This window comes from Neopsephotus bourkii, unplaced genomic scaffold (genome assembly GCF_033783945.1).
Source record: "Neopsephotus bourkii isolate Nb327-2 ecotype Australia unplaced genomic scaffold, CSIRO-AGI_Nbou_v1 NB_1655, whole genome shotgun sequence".
Classification (NCBI taxonomy): domain Eukaryota; kingdom Metazoa; phylum Chordata; class Aves; order Psittaciformes; family Psittacidae; genus Neopsephotus; species Neopsephotus bourkii.
In genome coordinates, this window is record NW_026902129.1 from 3,833,310 (window position 1) to 3,855,553 (window position 22,244).

The following is a 22,244-nucleotide window of genomic DNA, read 5'->3' on the forward strand; positions in this document are numbered from 1 at the left end:
GTTACAAATCAGGACAGAGAAAATGAGATTAACTACCTTTAGTGCTATCACCTTTTAATATAGTTATACTGTGTGCACTGTGTACTGTATTTCCTTTTGGCAGAAGGGGAAAAAGTCAGCAATGTAATAAAATACTTTGTAAAAAGAGTCTGAACTAACCTGATAAGCAGCAGCAGTGCCTTTACATCCACTTCTGTTTGTGATTGTTTTGGGTAGCAACTTGTGCCTTCAGATTAAGTAGTGTTAGGTACCAGAATGAAGTACTCAGTTGCTGCTACTGATGTTGATTTGATCTCAAATGACTTTTATTTCAGATCTCTTTTTCATTTAGTACATAAAAATCAGTGCCTGCTTATATCTTCTGGCACAGCTTTACTGTCTTAATTCAGTGAAATTCTGTAGTAATTTGAATTGAATCAGATCAGAAAAGGTAGCTGATCCTATATTTTGATAGACATTGTCCACAGCAAAGGCTTGTCCGTCTCAATGGTTACAATCCCGGAGTCGTCATAAGTGTTGGAAGTACTGACGAGTGTTCCAAACTGCAGCATCTGGTTAGCTATGCGAAATAAGGGAGAGAGTGAGTGGTACTCTTGAAACAAATGCATTGATAGAGATTTATTGTTGTAAAGGCTGCTGCTCCTGCAAAGAAGGAAAAAGCAGCTGAGTAAATCTAACCCAGATAAACAACATCTAAAATAGCTATGATAAATATTAATTAGAAGGCTTTTATGAGACTATCCGATGACCTGTAGAGGGAATAAATTAATACTTAATCCCCCAATTAGCATTTTGAGTTCACAGCAGATTATTTATTACAGGAGCAGATTGTTGAATGTCCCCCAAAATTTCACATCTGGAAATCTGTATTCCATTAGCATCAGCTGAAGTAACAGTGCTAGACAAGGTATTTAAAGTAAAACAAAACAGAAGATCTTACTGTAGTTCCAAACATGGAATTAATTTTGGCCCAGCAGCAAGCCTGTAATCTCTTAAAATGAAAACAGTTCTACAGCAGAGGCCAGTAGTTAATCATATAATCACACAATGCTTTGGGCTGGAAGGGACCTTAAAGCTCATCCAGTTCTAATATCCCTGCCATGAGTAGGGACACCTTCCACTAGAGCAGTTTGCTCCAAGCCCCATCCAACCTGGCCTTGAACACTGCCAGGGATGGGGCAGCCACAGCTTCTCTGGGCACCCTGTGTCTTACCACCCTCATAATGAAGAACTTCTTCCTAATACCTACTGTGAATCTCTCCTCTGTCAGTTTAAAGCCATTGCCCCTTGTCCTGTCACTGCAGGCCCTGCGAAGAAGTCTCTCTCCTGTAGGCCATCTTTAGTTGGTAATTATTTAACAAGTGGTACTATTCAACAACTTTTGCTTCAAAGTAAATGAGTTGCATCTTCTGCATACCTAGGGAGGTAGGTGTCCCTGTGCATTAGATAGACCCAAACCTGGTCCTGGGTTCACTCTGACAAATAGCTGATGTCAATTTTAGGAGAGCTTAACCCATGTAACAGTGCAGTTACAATGACAGTTTTGAAATATCTGTGAAGTTCTAAACCACCATTCTGTCTCAGTTTAGCTGACATGTTTTAAGGGTTACACAGACTTCCTACAAGCTGAGACCAAAGATACAAGCTTTGTTGGCAAGTTTGTTCCTGGAGTTTTCTCCGAATCACCCCCAAACTTACAAACATATCAACTTCCCTAAAGGCACTTTTAAGTCTAGTCAGTTCTGTATCAGTCCTTGCTCATACAGTGGTTCAGAGAAGGAGCCCAGAAACTATTCTTTGTTTTAGTTTGTAAAGCCAAATGACAGGTCTTACTCACTGGTGCCAGAGCTACATTTCCATGGAGGATACAAGGAGAGCTGTAGCTGGGGAGAACTGTTCAGGCCCATCAGCAAGTCTGTGTGGCCTGTCAGAATTGCCAAATCATGCATTAATACTGAAGGAGGAATCTTCTGGCTTTGCTATCATGTGGCCCCACTGCAAGTGAGGATCTCCCTGTGATCAAGAGGTGTGTAAAACATCATACTAAGCTCTATTCTGTAATATGCAAAGGAGACAAAGAGGTGCATGTGAACATGGGCTATAGTAAACTTTCTGCAAGTTTACAACAGCAGCTGTCTACCCATTGCTGGAAGCTGCACAGGAGGAATTGAACTTGCTAGGTTCTATGGCTTGAAAATGAGAGTCTGACAAAAGGCAGGACACACAATGTGGTTCAGTGTCTCTTCTGCCATATCTCTGCCTGCTGCTGCTTCTTCCTGTCTCATGTTTTTAGCCTGAAAAGAACTGAAGACTGCAAGCTGTGTTTGGTTAGAATGAGAGATTAACACCCGAGTTCTACTGCTTTAAAATGAAGAGCCCTACCATTTGAATCTCTCGGGAGTTTGGAGCATTAACTGCAATGCAGTGCAGAGGTTCAGCAAAAAGGAGAGAACCTCCCCCCCAAAAGCTAACAACAACAAAGTACTGTACTAACTAGATCGATGAAACAGACCTGAAATAAAGGCACTAGCTTCTATTAGGATGATTTTGTACATGCAAGAGTGCTGGGCAGGCTCTCAGACAAATGCCAGGACAAATAAGTTATGTTTGCCTTTGTAAGAGCCTGTAGAGGCCAGTGGGGTGATGCCTAGCCAGAAGCTGATGCAATGGACTGAGTTGCCAGAGAACCCAGATCTCACCCTTTGCAGGTAACTTAATAAAGGTGAGGTAACACATAGGCAGAGTTTCTAGTGTAAAAACAGTACCAAAATCCCATGTTACAGCCAAGTTATGAATGTCTTACAAACTACTTACAGTCAGTTTTAAGTAGGAAAGAAGGTTAAATAGTTTACAGTATTTGTTGACACACAAATTATCCGGTTTTGGTTACTATATATTGAAATTTGAAAGCGGGAGTGGGGGAGGAAGTGCTTTGTGGATACTCTCCTGTGTAAACCCACTCATTTAGTATCATTTATTGCTTCTTGCTCAAGACTGTCAGAATAACTCTTAATGTTTCGTCTTTGCCTATGAAATAATGGCTCTGCAGAAGGCAAGAATTAAGAACAACATGGCAGCTTAATGAAACAAAACTCTAAAGCAGTATTTCTTCATGCATAATATTAAGTGAAAATGAGAGGCCTGTTTTGTTTTTTGCTTTAGATAAAAAGTCCTTGCCCACTAGATGGAGCCTTTTATCTTTTTCTACCAGATTCTTCTGTGCAAGAATCACCGTTTGAAATGCTGAAGTGAAAAAATGCAGGACCTATAAAAGTACTGCTGATTCACGTGGCTCAAATGGAGTAACTCCAAGTACTTGGTTTCACAACCAGCCAACATTTCATAGAATCATGGCATGGTTTGGGTTGGAGAGGACCTTAAGATCATTCAGTTCTAACCCCCCCTGCCATGGGGAGGGACGCCTCACACTAGACCATGTCAGCCTTTCAACTAGGATCACTAAAAATACAAACTTTCTATTCAATCCATGAACAGAAATTAATGTGAAAAAACAGGTTTAAGCCATTAAAGGAACTAAGAAAATGTACATACCTACTGCTTCTAGGAAGACTCCCGCTGCATCATGCATTATGACATAATGTTTACAAGGTCAAAGCCTGGAAGTTTTATCAGTTCATACCTGATCCAGTCAAAGTGTGTTTACTGATAATGGACTGTTGAGAGAAATACACAGCATCTTCCGGTGTAACTATACTCGTTCTTTACTCTCCATCCATAAAGTCAGCATGTCTTGGTGGCACTGAGGCCAGGGGGCCCTGCCCTCAAGGAAAGCCACGGGTGTCAAAGAGTGGTTACAGGAGAAGGTAGCTAAGTTGTAGTTCTATAGTGTGGTTTTGACCTCTGACAACTCTGAACTTGTGAACTAAAAGCAAATGCTATTCCTGCCTTTTGGAGAAAAAAAAATAATCACCAACCAAATAAACACCACCACACAAACCAAAGCAACCAACCAAAACTGTAAGTCAGCTTTTTAAGACTTGCTGTATGTTCTTATTAGTAATGAGTCTCATTTCTGTCTGATGGATTGCAACATACCACACATTCAGACCTGAACATGGTTGTGGGCAGGGCTTATTTTGATGTGGCAGTGGAGCAATGTTTTTCTAGCAGGTTTTGTTTTGTTTAGCAGGTGGTTGCATCTGTCAGGGTTTGAGATGTTGGAAATAACTTAGAGAAGAAATCTGAGGTTGAGGCTCGTAGGTGAGCTTCCCAAAGGAGCATAATCACAAACATCATTATTTCCTACACATCCCTTTTGCTGACAATTTGTGTGACAAAGGATGTTTCATTAACCCTAAAACTGCCTATTTCCAATATTTTATTACTTGTCTTCTGATAGTTTTTTTAATACACAATTCTAATTGATCAAGCTTATGGTTGCCAGAACATTTGGAAACGTTACCAACGTTCACCCCCTGAGTAACTGAGCTATATAAGAAAAATCAAATCAAAAAGCCCAAATTTAAAAATGTTTTTTAGAAACTCTTACCATATTTATACCTCTACCACGGTTGGGAGTTTTCGTTTTCAGTTGACAGTACTAAAAAGGAGACCCAAGCCTTGCATGCAATGTGTTCACCACTGTACTGCAGGCTTTCAGCCTGGAAACTAAGACATAGTGTGGACTAATTAGAACTAGATTGGGTCTCATCATGTTAGGTGCTGCAAAAACACCGTCTCTCAATATCAAGTTATTCCTCTCAATAGCTGTATTCATGAGGTGGGAGACTTACAGACATTATTACTTCATTGTACTATTTAGGATACTTGGAAGTCCAGCAGAAGAGAGCTTATATCAAGACCTCATGTACGTTTTATGCGCTGCAGTTAAGCAGGGCTTGAGGGAGGCACATACAGAGGAAAATCTTCTTAAACGTATCATATGGCAAAAGCAAATGATGTTATTAATTTGAAAGGCTTAACTGAACAGGAGGCTCTCTGGTTACATCTATACCAAAACCACAGTACAATTTGGACAGCTGAGAGGGAGGCTCTTAACTGCTGTATCTAGTAGTTACGGTAGGTGCAAGTCCTTCCTTACCAAGGAGTATCAAAGGAAATCATTTTGGTGTGAGAATGGCTGAACAGTCACACCTCATGTCTGTTACATGAAGACATGTAAGCAAATGGAAGCCTTTTGGAAAACCCTTGACTGTAAAGCATATAAGTGTCCCTACTTCACGGGATTTCACCAACAAGTCAGGGTCTTGCTACTGTTGCCACAAATGACTGAGAAAAAACACTGTCACAGTAAGCATGTCCCATACAGATACCGCCACAGCTGTCCTACGCTTCCTTTTCTCAACTGCCTCTCTCAATTGCTGTCTGAAATATGTAGTCATACCTTGCTGAATCCCACCACTGAAAATAGAAATAGGTACAGGAATACAAGCAAACTGCCACTGGGGGCATGGATGTTTGCAATATTAACATAATTAATTATTAATTAAGAGCCATATTATAGCGAATGTAATCCTCTCTCCCCCACCCCCCAGGCAAATGCTGCATCAAAATGATAGAAAATTAAGATGAATACGTTGAAACACAAGTGCAAGTGAAATACTGAACTGTCATTTGGTACTCTTAACACAGCTGATCTGGCCAGAATTCCCCTGATGCTCTGTATTGGGAGCAAAAATCTGCATTTAAATGGAGATGCATTAGTAAGGTATGAGCTAGTACTCTGCAGGTCACCCTGTGTCTGCAGAACAGCAGCATTAATTTTGCTGTTTAAAAATAAAACCCAAATAGTTTATAGACTGATTTTCCTTTCCTTCCTCCTAGTTTTACACTTGCGGTTAGACTGACTTCACTGGAGTTAATCTTGATGTATGCTGAAGCATACGGAGGAAAAATTGGGTCCTTGGTCTCTGTGTAGTGGGAGCTCCAAAGCCTGAAGTTGCAAGTAACAGTGATGTACAATAAAACACAAACTGTTTTCAATACTGATACAACACAAAAGTACCATGAGGGTTTGCAGGGTCAGCTGTGAGGGGACAGATCTCCTCAGGGCCAGGGGGAGTTTTGGAGAAGCAGAAATTGCATTAGGCAATATTTATAACTACAGTAAGTTTTGGCACCTGGTGTTTTGTAGCACAGAACAACGCTGTGTAATCCCAGTGGATTTGTATGAGCGGACTCCCGAAAGCATCAAGAGCATCTGGGGTGAAGGGGGCCCAGCAGGCAGGCCCAGGGTGTTATTCCACAGGTTCAGATAGTGGCAAAGATGCTGGGCAGGGGCTCTACACCACAGGGAATTCAGAAGGCGACAACAAAAGCACTGGCTGCCAATGCTTAACAATTTAATTTAGAAAGTGAGAAAAATATGTTAACAGAACTGTGTGTTCTCCCCTGGAGAGAAACCACCCATGTGGGTGAGCCTTCAGCAATGCAAATGGATGGCAGGAGTGTGCACATTTATTTCCAGCACGCATTTTTTTTTCCCCAGCTTTATAATCACGGTGGTACTGTAAGAACAGCTCAAACTCCTCCTGCCACATCACCTGCTTGGCAGTAATATAAAAGGATAAGCTGATAAAAATGATGCTAGGAAATGGAGTGCTTCCTACGCAAATGTCTCTGCAGCTACTACTGCCTCACCAGAATCAACAACAGTCATTAACTGCACGAAGTTTCTATGGCTATTAGCTGCATTTGAACACTACTAAGAAGATGTGCTCCAGTGTTTGTTCAAAATCACTTTAGCCTCTCATCTTCAAGTGACCTAGAAAGCCTATCGCAGAAACTATATGCATACTATTATATACTATATATTTTATATATATGATGTATAATATATGGTATAGATATAATAACCTGTTTTCAGTAGTGCCTTTCTAGCCTAGATATGATAAAACTGTACCAATACTACAATAGTAGAGTGATTTACCAAAAATGTAAGTATAAAGTAAGTCAGGGAACTGGTTGGCCTAGGGCGATTGTTGTGCTAAGCTAAAGGCAAAGCCAGGCTAAGTTAGTTTAGCCAGTAAGAAGCAGTGTTTGCTTAATTTTTGATGCTTTCCAGTAAGTTTCTATAATGTTCATCAAACTACCTACAACTCTAAAGGGCTGTACAAGTGACAGGTACTATGAATAACAGCGTTACAGCACTGAAGAAACAGTTCCTGAAATAACATACAGCTTCAGTTTGACAGTTACTACTGTAGAGATCTTGCATATAATCCAGGCAAAATAACTCGTTGCTATTTTGGTCTGCCTCCCCTTCGTGTGAGATGAAGAATGCTGTTCTCATGAGGAAAAAGGGGCAAGAATAATGCTAAGATGCATCAGTTAATGAACTTAGTTCCAAGCTTATCCATCGGACACCTCATAGTGCACATCATCCTGTTATGCTGCCTTGTGTTAGAGGCACTGCTTAGTCACACAAAGCTGAGAACAACACTCTGGTAGAACACTGGAACCCAAGAATAGCTAAAAAAAAAATGGTGGCCTATCTTGGCATTTCAGTTGTAAGCTCTGGTTTGACACGATGGTATAGAGAACCTAAAAATATTTGCTATTTTGAAAGCTTCCTCACTGCCAAGTTGATATGATACATCTAATGGTGAAATCTACCAAAATCCAAGTGATCCTAGCAAATGACCACGCACAGTGCTGCAGAAAGGAGTGAAATTCCCCCTATGTTCTTCATTGATTTAGCTGCTGGAGATAGGGAAGAGAGATAGGGGAAGAGGAAGGAGAGGTAATCTTTTCCTGACCCAAATCTCAGGGCTAGTAGACTACATCCATGTACTCAAGCTTCCAACAGCTTGGCACCAGAAAGCTTTCCAACACAACCAGAACCAGGATGGAACTTGATCAACATCTTGCCTCTAGCTATACTCATTTCCCAGGACTTCATCTAAAGATGAAAAAGCACCCTCTCACAGAAACCTGTCTGTCCTTCAGTGGGTTTTTAAGTGTGACATTAGTTAACCAGAACACATAGCTAATTATCTTTCTCTTCTATTCTTTGGCATCCTCATATATCCTGTCACACATTATATTCATAAATTCACATGAGGAGGCAGGAAAAGAGATTTTTAAAACACATGCATAATACAAGTCTCCCAGCTTCAGTGTGGTGCCGTTCTTCCCCATCCTTTGCAAGAACGTGCAGATATGACGATTATCCCTGTAACATCCAAACCAGGCCTGTAGCTAAAATATGGGTGTATGGATATTTTCTCAGGAAACATATGGATATTTTCTCAGTAAATACGTACACTGCTTGGGTTAAATCACCCAGGGGATCTCTTTCATCTGCTGCATGGAGAACAGCAGCACTACCATAAACACTGCACAATGGTCTCAGACAACCTCTTCTACTGCCTATCAGTGCGTAAGAAGAGTCCCCAGTGTCAAGTCTGCCATCAAATTGAGCACTGCTCTGCTTCCTTTCTCTGTGGTGAGGATATGATTATCCTAAGGGAGTTCATCTAAAGCCAGTCCCTAGCCAGCACTGAAAACCAAATTTAAGCAGGCTTACTTCTCCTCCTTATCACTGCTGCCAGCACTAGCTCAGCTCCATATCCAGAGGCCTGTTCTGCTGCACAAGTTGCTCTGTCACCAGGCTCCGGTGCCAACATTAAATTAAATATAATTTGACAAAGCTCTGTAAAGGCTCAGTCCTTAACTCCAGCTTCTGCTGTGTTCTGTAGGGACAGGAAGCAGAGCAGCTGAATGGTAATGGGCTGGAATCAGTATCTGTGGCAGAAGAAAGATGACTGTACGCAACATTCAAAGTTAGAAATAGTGAAGGTCAAAGTAGATCTGGGAGGAGTTCAGCATCTTGCAGATCTAAACCCTTCCTCCCCAAGTCCAGCCCCAACCAAAACTGACCCATGGCTGCTCCATTCAGGCTGCTGGATGGCCCCAGGAGCCATGTACATGCCATGAATGCTCTGGACCACCAGTTGCAGAGTGTATTCCTCCCAGACCTCATGTGAATCAAGTTGCCAGACCAGACAGATTATTAAACTGTGCCAGAATAGTGCACCTGGTGCTCAATGAGTTCCTCTGACCATCAGGAAGTGAACAGTTGCCTCCACCTCTCAGCACTGGTCAGGGTACCTTCTGTGTGCTGTGCCACACTGAACCCCAGGATAGCTGGCTGCACGGTGGCTTGCAGAGGGCAAAGGCATCGCCAGTCCTGAATGTAAGCAGCAGCCCCTCTTAGCTACTGTTTTGTAGCTTTATTTTGTAATAAAGCTACACTTTATTACAACTAACCTACTTAGACCAAATTAAATCCCTAACAAATAATTTTCCTCTGAAAGCTTTAATAGTGAACGGCACCATTTCCTGAAAGAGTTTTATGGAAATATGACATTACATTTACACGGAAAAATGAAAAGAACAAACTCCAATATTCCTCTTTGTGCACAAAAGGCATCATCAGTAAAGCAGCTGTGCTTTTGTCTAAAACATTTCTCTGGAAGCAGGTAATTATTATTTGAATACCCCACACTGATCCGCTCCTGACAGCTCACAAGGTACATGTTCATCTGCTTGCTCTCCCTGACAGCTGATCTATTCTCAGCACAGGTGACTAACTAATGAAGTCTATTATATTTCTAATAGAAAAGTAATTCCATTTCTCTTTACCTCTTCCCAGCAGCACTGCTTCCTTCCACTGTGCTGGGGTGGGATGCTGTGAGAGGTTTCTCAACTGTGGTTATTTTCACCTCTACAATTGCTGTGCACGACTTCGAATTTTAGACTACTCTGCTTTCTTTCAGGAAAAACAATTAGACACAGATAATATCACCCTGAGGACGAAGCAAAAGCAATTATTTCTGTTGCAAAATGTCCCCCTAGATCTGCATGTGAACAACTAAGCTTTTTGATTTTTAATTTTATTACTTTGTCTTTCTGTTAACAAATAATTAATATGATTACTAACACCCTATGTACCTCTAATGTGTATACTATTTCAATTATAAAGCCATTACTGATGCTTATTAATTCTATTCCATTTATCTTCAAACTTGCACATTAAACTTAAAACATTTGTTGACATTCATGCAGCTGCAGCTCCTCCAAACTCACTCGCAGGAATCCAGCCAAGTTTATCTGCTGCAACCGGAGACAGAGCATGTCTGAAGGGAGCCTACAAGGATGCTGGGGAGGGACTCTTCATCAGCGACTGTAGCAGTAGGATAAGGGGTGATGGGTTTAAACAGGGGAAGTTCAGGTTAGATATAAGGAAGAAGCTGTTTACTGTGAGGGTGGTGAGACACTGGCAGTTTGCCCAGGGAAGTGGTAAATGTTCCACCATGGCAGTGTTCAAGGACAAAGACTTGAGCAACCTGGTCTAGCGGAAGGTGTACCTGTGGTAGGGGGTTGGAACTGGATGATTTTATTGGTCCTTCCCAACCCAAAACATTCTATGATTCTATGAAATGCAACAGGAGACTGCAAACCACACTGGCTTTAGTTCAGAGTCACTCAACTGGATTAGATGGCTTTCTATGTCCTCTGAAAAAGAAAGGATTTTTTCCAAACAGCCCACTATTTCCAACAAAAATGACTCTCAGGACACAGCAAAGCCTACTTGAACTAGGAATACCTGCTTCTTCCACTTCACTCACCATGAGAGCACTTTCCTCAGTAACGACATGGGAATGGTGTCTGCTATGTACAGGAAATCAGTGCATATGGCTCATTCAAAGTTCTTGTCTGTTTGCTTTTACAGTCTTTTTTTGGATACCAGACTCAGCATTGTCACTGTTGCTGAATACAAACAGCTTCCAAATATAATGTTTGTCCCCAAAATGAAAAAAAGGGAAACTCATCATTAAAGACAAGCCCTAAGTCTCACTGACTGTCAAAGACATTACTGGAGTGGAAAACCAGCTACTGAGCATCTTTGTGCTACTTGTGCACTTTGTAAAAGTCCAATTGATTCTGAGCAATGATTTCCAATAGGAGCAATGCTCTGTGTTGGTGTGCTTCCTCCTCCTGACCTTTGAAAAGCCTTCTCACAGCCCCCTGCTCCCCTTTAGCTAACTGGCTAGTGATTCATTCTCTACATTCAGAAACATGTCATGCACTTCCAGGCCCTGTGATTGTTAAGGATTCAGTGGTTTGGGAGATGTTTCCTCCTGCTTCTTCTCTGGGGAATACTGCTTTAGCAGGGTTATACCACGCTTTCTGGGCTGAGTGAAATTAAAGGCTTCTGCATTAATCATGGAGTGCCACATCAGGCACTGCCCAGGCCAGGTTCTGTAAGCTCCTGACCCTCAAACACAGAGGCCGAAAGCACTGCTAAATTAATGTAGTGCTACATGGCACAGTCAGAGACATTAAAGTTTTAAGAGTGCAATTGATTACCTGTAGTTCAACTTTCAAACACATTGGTCAAGATGGATTGCAACAGTCATGCTGTGGCACAGTGATGCATGTCAGCAGGCTCTCAGTTTTACTGTGTGCAGGACTTGACATTGGCTTTTAACCTACCAATAAACCACCCCAACATGCTGCGAGAAGTGGGAAGGAAAAGGAATTACAAATCCAGTGGTCCAATGTAAAATCAAAGATTAAGCCAACTACATTGCAGCTTGTCTACTTCTGCCAACACCAGTGAATTTCTAGCACTTGGGGTTTTGAAAGATCATGATGGCTGCAATTGCCAAGGAAAGAAATTCATCCTCAAACAGCCTCCTTTTTATGCTATGGGAAACTTCCATGAAGTAAAGCTGATTTACAGCCTGGGATGTTCCTTATCTCACCTGGAATCTTCAGATGAGATACATCTTCAAACATCTGTCATTCCTCACTAATTACCAGTGTCTGAGGGTACTGCAGAGAAATATCCCCATCAACAGCTGAGGAAGCCACCTTTTTGAAGTCTACGTGGAACTGAAAATCAGACTTATTAAATATGACTGGCTCTTATTTGACATTGCTTTTCCCATCCTGGCCATTTGGTGTACTTAACTTTTCCAATCTTGTTTTATAGACACTTCACAACATAGAACCATAGAATCAACTAGGTTAGCAATGACCTCTAAGTCCAACCATTACCCCAGGACTGCCAAGCCCACCATTAAACCATGTCACTAAGGGCAAACTGATCTCACCTCATGATCTCAACTCACAGTCACCTACCCCACATAATGGCCTAGTCTGTACAGCTGCCACCCCTACCCCTCTCAGCCACACCTCAATATCTCCCCTCAAGATCTCCCATCATGGCCACCCATCACAGCCCATGGCTGCTCTCCTCTCATGATCTCCCCTCATGATTTCCCCTCACCCCTGATGGCCACCCTTTGTCTCCCCTCAACATCTTCCCTCAATCCCCTCTCCTATCTCCTCATGAACTCCCCTCTCAACTGCTCCTCTTCACCTCCTCTCACAACTGCCCCTCTCCCATACCAAGCCATATCTCTTTCCTGACTATGTCAGCAATTGTCTCCCAGTCCACATTACCCAGGAGAACTCCTCAGTTTGCCAAATGCCCTGCACACATTACAAGGAGATCTAAAAAAACATAAAATGCTTGTGATTGGCACTTACAAAGGCCAAACCCTTTGCTCTTCTCCAAGACATGCTTGCAGGGACCTACAAGCAGACGCATGTCATACACGATACCTAGCAGAATTTCACAGACACTGTCTGACCCATGGTTTAAAATCACCAGATGTGAAATACTTCATTTCACAAATAGGAAAAAATGCACTGAAAGCAAAATTATCCCAGAGGAAAAGCAAACTTTGCTAAATATTACTATTAAAATATGACTGGAGGGTTGGAATGGAGGAACACAGGCTCTTTAAGAAGGACAGGAAGAGGAGATGAGAAGAGGGTGTCTCCCTCTATGTCAATGACCAGCTGGAGTGCTCAGATCTCTGCCTGGGGATGGATGAGGAGCTGACTGAGAGCTTATGGGTCAGGATTAAAGGCAGGGCAGGGACTGGGGACATTACACTAAAGGTTTGCTAGTTCTGGAAACAATGACAGCAGCTGAAGTGTCTCTTAAGTTCACATATTTCTTCAAAGTATAAAGATGAAAAAAAATTGCCCTGTAAAAGCTTTCTGCCATCTACAGCAGACCAAAGCAACTGTTGCAACTATAATCCTTTCATTTGAATTGCTTGATGCTCTACTATCCTAAATGGTCTATAACACTCAAATAAAAAAGTCTTTGATGTCTGTGTGCTTACAGAGAAAGCAGAACTACCCAAGAATATATCGAGACAGCTGAAGATTAATCCTGGGATGTTCCAATAGGAGTAGACACTTTCCATAATTAACCAGATGCATAAGTCTCAAAGCAAGCAAGACCTACAACTCTATTTCACCTCTTTTGAGATGTGGATATAGACACATTTTCCTCCTAGTATCATAACTTTCAGAGTACATTGTTACATATCACTACAAAGACATCCAGTGATATGGAAGAGGCCAGTGCGTCTCAGAGGTAATCCCTAAATCTAGAGATGGCTTAAGCACGCTTTGGACCCAATATCAGGCATGGTGATCACTGAACTATTATAACTGTTTTGTAACTTAAGGCATGGTCACCTATCAAAAAATGTATCTGTTATGGAAGAGACAGCACTGCTTTCTAGAAACAGGCTTGTTTTAAGCCCATCAAAACAGTACCATATGCATGTCCACTACAAGTTAGATATCATAAGACCAAAGGAAGCACTTTGTACTGATCCTCAAAATCAGCCAGGAAGGAAGGAAGTCTGATAAGAGCTTTAAACCTTACTTCAGGGTGGGTTTAGAACAGACCAAATAAAACAACATTCCCAGGAAGAGCTGGAGAGCCTTGTACTGATGACTGGTGTAGATGAGCCCTGCAGCAATGAGGTCAGTACATGGCAAGAGGTTTGTCATGTCATGTGCGAGAGTGAAAACTGGATGATAAGAGATTCTGAAGTACAGGGCTCATTTACAGGTACGTTAAGCAGAAAAGAGAGCAATAAAGTGTCAAGCCTAAAAGCTGTGAGCAAAATGTAGTTATATGACATATAACATCACTGGCAGCCAGGCGGATAAATCTCTGCATGCTGCTTTGAAAGGGTATCTGTAAATAGTCATAGGATTCTCTCCAGCAAAGCACAGGACCTTTAAGAAAGGCCAGAATACTGCAAGAAGCTCTTACTCAAATATACCTGAAGTCAGTCAGCCATAAAGGATGTCTTACAGATGTCACACAAACTACACTAGAAATGGACTGAGGGGCTTGAAAACAATGTTGCAGAACAGAAAAAGTCCCTCAAATCCATCACTGTGGGCAAGGGAAGGAACACTAACAAAGATTTAACTGTAGAAAATAACATCCTTTGGAAAGCTTGCCTTGTAGCACTCTCAACTCACTAAATGCAGTTTGCTGGCTAACCTCTGTTGCCCACAGGTAAACACTTCTGTTAAAAAGTTTTGTTCCCTCTCTTGGATCGTGGACTTCAAAAAGTCATGGAACGCCGAATGCAACACTGAGACAACTCCCGTAATTTGTAGGAGACAGAATGGACAATATCATTGATGTAGCGTAATGAGCCGTTTCCCTCCTCCCTACCGTGATTAATGGTTTGGAGAGGAGGTCTGCTTGCTGAGCTGATAGAAACATTGCTAGCCCTGGAGGCATGCCCTATATATAGCTCTGTGTGAGTACATGCATGAGAGATTGGCAGGCAGAAGCAGCTCGGGGAGCCTTTGTTACTGTCCAGTTTGCTCTTTCCTGAGCTCCTCCAGCCTGCACAATCTGTGTAGCCTCTGGGAAGGCAGCTTTGGAATTGGTTTACTTCTTGGAAAAAGCTGCTGCTCTTGATGCATAGGATACAAAGTAATGTGACAGTGATTGACAGCTGGGGGGAAGAGGAGAAGAAAAATCAGTTAAGTCGGGGTATTTCACAAAGGAGCAGAAGGGAGAAGGAGAAAATAGCAAAATTTCCCATTACCACAGCACGTGTGGTGGCAGATAGGAGTTACTGGTTTTAATAACACTAATACTACTACTACTGATAATCATTACTAAAACCAACTAAGTGGACCGTGGCCCTGGTTCTCTTGGGGAACTTCAACTACCCTGATACCTGCTGGAAAGACAACACAGCACACACAGTCCAGGAGGTTCCCACAAAGTGCTGGTGATAACTAATGGTAAGTGCTTGGAGGAGCCAATGAGGAGAGGTGTGCTGCTGGATCTTGTGCTAACAAAGACAGAAGGACTGGTTGGGGATGTGAAGGTTTGGGGCAGCCCTGGCTGCAGTGACCATGATATGTGGTGGAGTTCAGGATATGGCATGGAGGAAACAGGGCAATAAGTAGGAATACAACCCTGGACTTCAGGAGAGCTAACTTTGGTCTCTTCCAGGACCCACTTGGAGGAATCCAATGGATTAGGGCTCTAGAAGGTACTGGGGTCTGAGAGAGCTGGTTAGTATTCAAGCACCACTTTTTCCAAACTCATTATCAATGCATCCCTATGAATAAGAAATCAAGCAAAGTGGTCAGGACACAGGCATGGGGAAATTATACCAACTTGAAGACACTTTGTAGCAAAACCGAGACAGTAAAATATATATCAAAGAGGAAAGAGCTTACTTAAACAAATCTGATCTGGCTCTTATTCTTAGTGCCGAGTAAAATACCCATTTCCAGAGCTCCAGGAGACATGCTGGAAACCACTGCTCACTGCTGCTGTTTGGGAAGTTTTATAAGCATCTCATAAGAACATGCCACACTTGCATTCAGCCTAAAGGAACAACCATCATTAGTAAACAGGTTATGCTGCAGTTTTCCTTCTGTTTCTGTGCATGCAGCTCTGTACAACCAAGCTGTAGGAGACAAGGTTAGGAAATGACATGCACAGCAGTTGTCTGTCAACACAAAAAACCTTTCCTTAAAGAACAGGAACCACATTTCTATTAAATGCTGATCTTCTACATGTACTGCTATCAGACCACACACCACAGCACACTCAGTTTGATGTAGCATTAACAGCAGTATTTTAACAAGGAATCATGATGGTCTGAAACACTAAACTGTCCCCTCAAAACCCCTTTATTACTAATGAGACTAATTTTAGTGTATGCCCCTCTGAAAATCCTGGAACTCAAACCTCTCACACTTTATAGAAGGCTCTAATCCAGGGTCATCTCTCCAACAGATCTACAAATCAAGATGTGTCATGATGGGTCAAACTCTTGAGTATCTTTCCTGCTTTGAAAACAAATGATAGATCTCTTTTTCATTCCTTAGGGAGACTGGGTTCAAACAGTACCAATGTTCAAGCTGAGTATATTCACTTCAGGGACAACTGCAATTCCAAGACGTATGCACACTCATCTTTAGAGTAAATTCAGACCTGATTTGGACCTTACCTAGTTGCTCTAATTTGCTGTTCTCTTCTGCAGGCTGCAGTTAGAGAGGTACTAAATCATGTGCTTAAGCTATGTCCACACAACATATCAATAGATATGTTGTAGAAACCTCAGTACCCAACCTGTGTTGTGCTGAAGTCCAAAGGATTCCTTTTAAAACCTCTGCCCATATAATATGATGGAAGAAGGACAAAGGAATTTGTAAGCTCTTACAATGACATCTAGACCCACCAGTGCCTTTAATTCTTGATTTTAAAAGCAAGCAAAACAAGACAAAACTTATCTTAGCAAAGTCCTTCTCCTTTTAAAATAACGTTTCTTTATAACTTTAGTGATAGTAAGACATGTCAATGACAACATGGCATGAAAACTCTTTTTTCTTCCCAAAGCAGTTTTCCTTACATTTTTTCTTGTCTCTTGATTAAAGGAAGGCAGCTTTTACATGCCTTGCCTGAGCCAAGCTGGCTTTACATTTTGGCATGCACACAGAACTCCAGAACCAAAACACCATTGCCAAGAAAGATCCAGCATTCAAAAACTACTCAGTCTTGACACTGTCTGATCTCCTCCATTTTCACTGCATCTTGGTCACAGAATCATAAAATGGTTTGGGTTGGAAAGGACCTTAAAATCATCCAGTACCAACCCTCTGCCATGGGCAGGGACGCCTCACACTAGACAATGTCACCCAAGGCTCTGTCTAACCTGGCCTTCAACACTGCCAGGGATGGAGCACTTACCACTTCCCTGGGCAACCTGTTCCAGTGCTTCATCACCCTCACAGCAAAGAACTTCTTCCTTATATCTCACCTGAACTTACTCTAAGTTCTTTTAATTATTACACTAAACCAAAATTGGGTTGATCTGACCCTAGTGACAACGAGCCTATTATAGGAACAAGTCCTGTGCTACTTTTCAAGAACTGGTACATGCAGGAGTTACCTTCCTGCCTATCTCTCAAATATCCCTTTCCTACTAACTAGAGATGTATGTTTAGAAATTCACCCTATGAAGCAAACTAGACATTCTGATGGCCACAATTTATCTGCATAAATTACTGCACTTCACAGCAAAGCCTCTGTCATAAGAAAACACAGTGTGCCCTAAATTACCTGCTGCCCTCTTCAATAATCAGCCTAGTTTTTAAGATCTAGAGACCTACTGATAAAGGACACCTCGGTGCATAGAGCGACAAAAAAACCTGAGGTTCATACACATCACTGGAAACATCCACATGCTGCTCTATTAATCTTTAGACTGGGGTAATTTTTCTCTTGAGATCTGGTAATAGATTATTTTGAGAGAACATGGGGAAGAGCACCCAGACAGAGGCCTGCTGCATACTAAGCAAGCTTGCCTCCTTCCTCCTCGATTTAATCCTAAGGAGTGATGTCCAAAGCTGCTGTTAACTCTGTACTGACCAACGCCAATGCAGTAACATCAGCCTCTCCCTACATCTCCTTGAGCATCCTGTGCTGCAAGACCCACACTGGTGCTGCTGCTCTTCTCTCCCCCATCACATTTCCCTGGTTCCAACATGCTGAGTTTTTTGGGACAACACATACTGGATCTGACTGAGAAAAAAGTTACTTATATGAGGAATAAATTAATGTATTACAAGTTAGTCCCATATATAATAGGACAATATAATACTAACCAAAGAAGTGGTAAATGCCCCATCCCTGGCAGTGTTCAAGGTCAGGTTGGACAGAGCCTTGGGTGACATGGTCTAATGTAACGTGTCCCTGCCCATGGCAGGGGGTTGGAATTGGATGATCTTAAGGTCCTTTCCAAACCAAACCAGTCCCCGATTCTGTGATTTCTCATTTATTTCAGTCTTGAATCCCTAAATGTCACTCATCCTTTAGGAGATTTACAGACCCTCATTTATATTAGTGACATCTGCTTCACAGAGCCAGCAATCCCCCCAACAGCATCAGACATTCAGAGCTTTAAAAGGGGAGACTCTTTCATTATACTTTATCATAGCCTATGTGAAATTCTGCCACTCCACACTCTGGGAACATCACCCCAGTTTCACAGCAGGGATGATTTGCTCCTTGTGCTGTTTCTTGCCATTTAGATGCTACACACCTTTAGTTTACAGAACCCTCCCTCTCCCTTGCATGGCTTGTGCAAATCTCACAACTTCATGGAGGAGAAAGAACTTCCTCTGGGAAAAGCTGCACAAATGAATGATAGAAGTCCATACTAAAGACACAAAGAGCTGCCGCATATTGGTCCTACCTGGATGCTAAACCATAGACAAAATGGTTTTTGTCTGCCAGCAGTGGTGTTGAGTATCTGCACACAACATGTTGAGCACCAAAGCTTTGGGATTTTTTAACACTAAGTAGGTCATAATTTTTGTTACCAAGTCACTAAGCAGAGAAAGAAAAAACTATTGGGGCACCCAGTGACATAATGTGGGATAGGGTGGGGATAACAGGGCTTTCTTCTTCAGTAAAACAAAGCATCCGCCGCTTTGTTAATACTCCAGTACGCTCTGCTCTCAGAGAACTGTGAAGGCAGCAATGATGAAAGCCAGTTCTGACTGGGGAAAGTGCATATTACACTAACCTCAAGAGTGTAATTCAAAATGTACGTGGCTACACCCACCAGCCAAGTGGTCCACACTCTAATCCAAGGAACCATCTGTGTAGAAGTAGGTACAGCACACGCAGTCTCCAGAGAAGCACCCTGAACTTCTCATCAGCACAACAGGGAACAAACGATGCTCTACTGTCAATCCCTCCTGCCTACAGGAATGATTTCAAGTGAAGCTTATGGCTTAGAAGGTGAAAAGTTACTGAATCTAATCCTTAGAGAGGCCCCTGCACTGACCCCATCAGCTGTAATAGCTCAAAGAAGCTACCACAGGCTGCGCAGGGCAGTTTTCCTGTAAATAGACAGCTGTGAACATAGGAGGCTACAGTGGCTTCCTGCCAAAAATGTGCATTTTAATAACTGTAATTGCATAGTTTTGCAATCTGTTGACTCTGACTTATTTTAAGAACATCCAAGGAGTAAAACAGTATCACCACCAGATTTTCTCGTCCTTTAAATTTCACAATGAAGTCTGTAACAACTCAGTAATTACTGTGAATAATTCATAATATGGGTTATAATGATGTGACACGTTTTAGTGAGCCCCTAAAATTTAGGATGTGTAAGTGATAAAAAAACCCAAACAAACCCAAAATCAAAATTAAATTCAGTAGTAAATATTAGAAGAAAAATAATTAAAATTCATAATTAACACAACAGATCGCAAATGCAGTCTGGGAGGTGGTGTTCCTAGCAAGCTTTTATTAGAAGTGATTTGCTTTAAAGATGAAGCATGGAGAAGTCCCAGGGGAGAGCTTCTAACAGCCCTCCAATAGCTAAAGGGGACCTACAAGCAATCTGGAGAGGGACTTTTTACAAGGGTCTGCAGGGACAGGACAAGGGGAATGGCTTTAAACTGACAGAGGGGAGATTGAGATGAGACATTAGGAAGAAATCCTTCCCTGTGAGGGTGCTGAGGCCCTGGCACAGGGTGCCCAGAGAAGCTGTGGCTGCCCCATCCCTGGCAGTGTTCAAGGCCACGTTGGACAGGGCTTGGAGCAACCTGCTCTAGTGGAAAGTATCCCTGCCCTTGGCAGGGACTTGGAACTGGATGAGCTTTAAGGTCCCTTCCAACCCAAACCAGGCTGGGATTCTAAAATCTTAGGAAAACTAGCTATGACCCTGCAAATACCAGCAGCTATAGGCAAAGCCATGCGTATGAGTGGTCCCACTGCCCAGAGGGAGAACTTGTTTGAAACTGTTTGCAAGACTGTAGCCCCAGTCACAACTTGCACAATGAACACTTGAAAAATAATTCATCGGAATAAAATAATATGGAATTAAATCCACTTTTACTTGGTTTCATGTTTTAGATTAGTGCTATGAATATATTGCATAAGGGATGCAGAACAAGCAATCCAAGTCCCTTTGCTTAAAGAAATGAAGTCAAGCATGCCTTGCTTTTCACCCTTTGCATCACCTGATATTCTTAAACTGTGTTCCTTAAGGCCAGTTTCCAGGGACAGCCACAAGACACCTAGCTGCAGTATTCCTTCTGTGTACTTATATGGTTTGGGATATCCTGAAAATCTTGTTCGACTTGAAATTGAAAAAATAGGCTTTTTACAGCTTCACGCCATACAGAGTCAACCCCTTGACCTCTAGTGCTTAAACAGAATAATAACATAAGTTCAGTTTTGTATTTACAATGACTGTTTCCCAATTTTAAGTCATTTTTTTTTTACAATGGAAAGGCTTGTTTTCCATTCATGAATGGGAGAATGAAAGCCCAGTTTTCTTTTTCCAAGCAGCAGGCTGAAATTCCAGTCTCTAGCTTCCAAGGCTGCCATCTAAGGAGCCTTCTTACAGTACAGCAGATAAATAGTTACAGCCTGCAACATACATCTCTAAAGGTTGATCAGGCTGAGTGGGCAGTGACTGACTGCTTTTCTTTCCCTTTCCTGAAAAGCAGTGACACAAGGACTTGTGTGGGCAGGTGAGCTCACCAGCCCCAGTATACACTGGGAGGGACAGGGAAAGACTGACAGAGGTACGCTTTAAGGTAGAGCTGAGCCAGTCCTCAGCCCAAGAGAAGGATGGCATTTTTGTCGCTCCCCCCTACCCTGAGTTGTCATCCCTTGTCATTAGAGTTTATTTCCTCAGTAAGGTGGATGTGGTTTGCTAGGCGGAGAAGTGCTGTGTGACAGATCCTGGTGACAGATTTGCCACATATAATGATATATGGATGTGATTTTCGTCACGCTTTGCAAAGGAAACTGTTTTCACCTCATTCTGAAGAATTCTTGACAGCTTGTTCCAGTTGTTTTTCTGTTATGTCATTAATCTCTTAATTATTCTCTTCTACACATACCTTATCCCTCCAGTATGAAACAGTATCACTGAGCCCCAACAAAGCCTCGCGTGTACAAATTTTAACCAACAATGAATGAAATATCAAGAGAAAATAAACTAGAGTTTCAAGTATTTAATACTGGTCACTAAATACAAGAGAAGAAATATAAGATCCTAAAAGAGTGGCAGCCATGATAGGTAAGATAGATTTGTGATGTATGTGGAATACAAACTCCCTCCACCTTCCTAATGTGACAAGTTTTCTAGTGGCAAGGGAAGCAGCAGCCTTTTCAGCTCCCTGTCAGCTCCAAGAAGCAAACTGTAGAGCTCCATTCACTAACAAATGTAAAGTAATATGACAGTGAAAGACCATTCATGAAAGGTTCTCCATCACTCATCCAGTAAGAAACCTTCATTGCTACAGCAGCAACACCAACACTTTCTACCAGGGGCTTCCGGTGGCTGCTTCAAGGCTCAGTGATGCCATAGGAGGAAAGTAATGTTTAGTTTTACTTCTTTATTGGTGGGTGGGAGGGAGGGGGATGTAACAAATGACCCCTGACATAAAGCATTTCATGGAGAATTGACCAGTTGGGATTAACGGCCCTTGGCTGCATTTGGACTATAAAATTTTTCAGCCAGCCATTAATTTTGAGGGAATGCTCTGTGCCTCAGTCATTATTACTTAAATGAAAACATATATTGTATATATGGTCAAATCAAATTATGGCCAGAATTTTGTCAAGCACAGATAAGGGTGTAAATTTACTCTGTTATTAAGGCTCTTCCTTTTATGTTCAGATCACTGTAGTTTGGTAGTAGGAATGGCTGTTATACACGCCCAACACCCTTGCTTTTATTCTTGTGATCACAGGATTAGAAGCCAGGGTAACTATTTAAAGACAAAAATCATCATCAATTACCTTAATTTTTCTGTTATGATCATGAAGTAGTGTACATATGCCTACAGATGTGCACTGTCAT

At 41.9% G+C, this 22,244-nt stretch overlaps 1 protein-coding gene across 7 annotated transcripts in view; it reads right to left on the reverse strand.

Annotated features, from left to right (window-relative positions):
• Positions 1-283: 283 nt before the first annotated feature.
• The window catches only part of TPK1 (thiamin pyrophosphokinase 1), a 286,829-nt gene continuing 264,868 nt past the window's right edge, over positions 284-22,244 (reverse strand). For 6 of the 7 annotated variants that reach the window (XM_061375019.1, XM_061375018.1, XM_061375015.1 and 3 more), the window contains one exon: positions 284-559. In XM_061375019.1, the coding sequence (XP_061231003.1) occupies positions 441-559 (119 nt within the window). In that variant the 3' untranslated portion in view covers positions 284-440. The remainder of the gene's footprint in view (positions 560-22,244) is intronic. The other variant, XR_009728727.1, reaches the window with a different exon arrangement.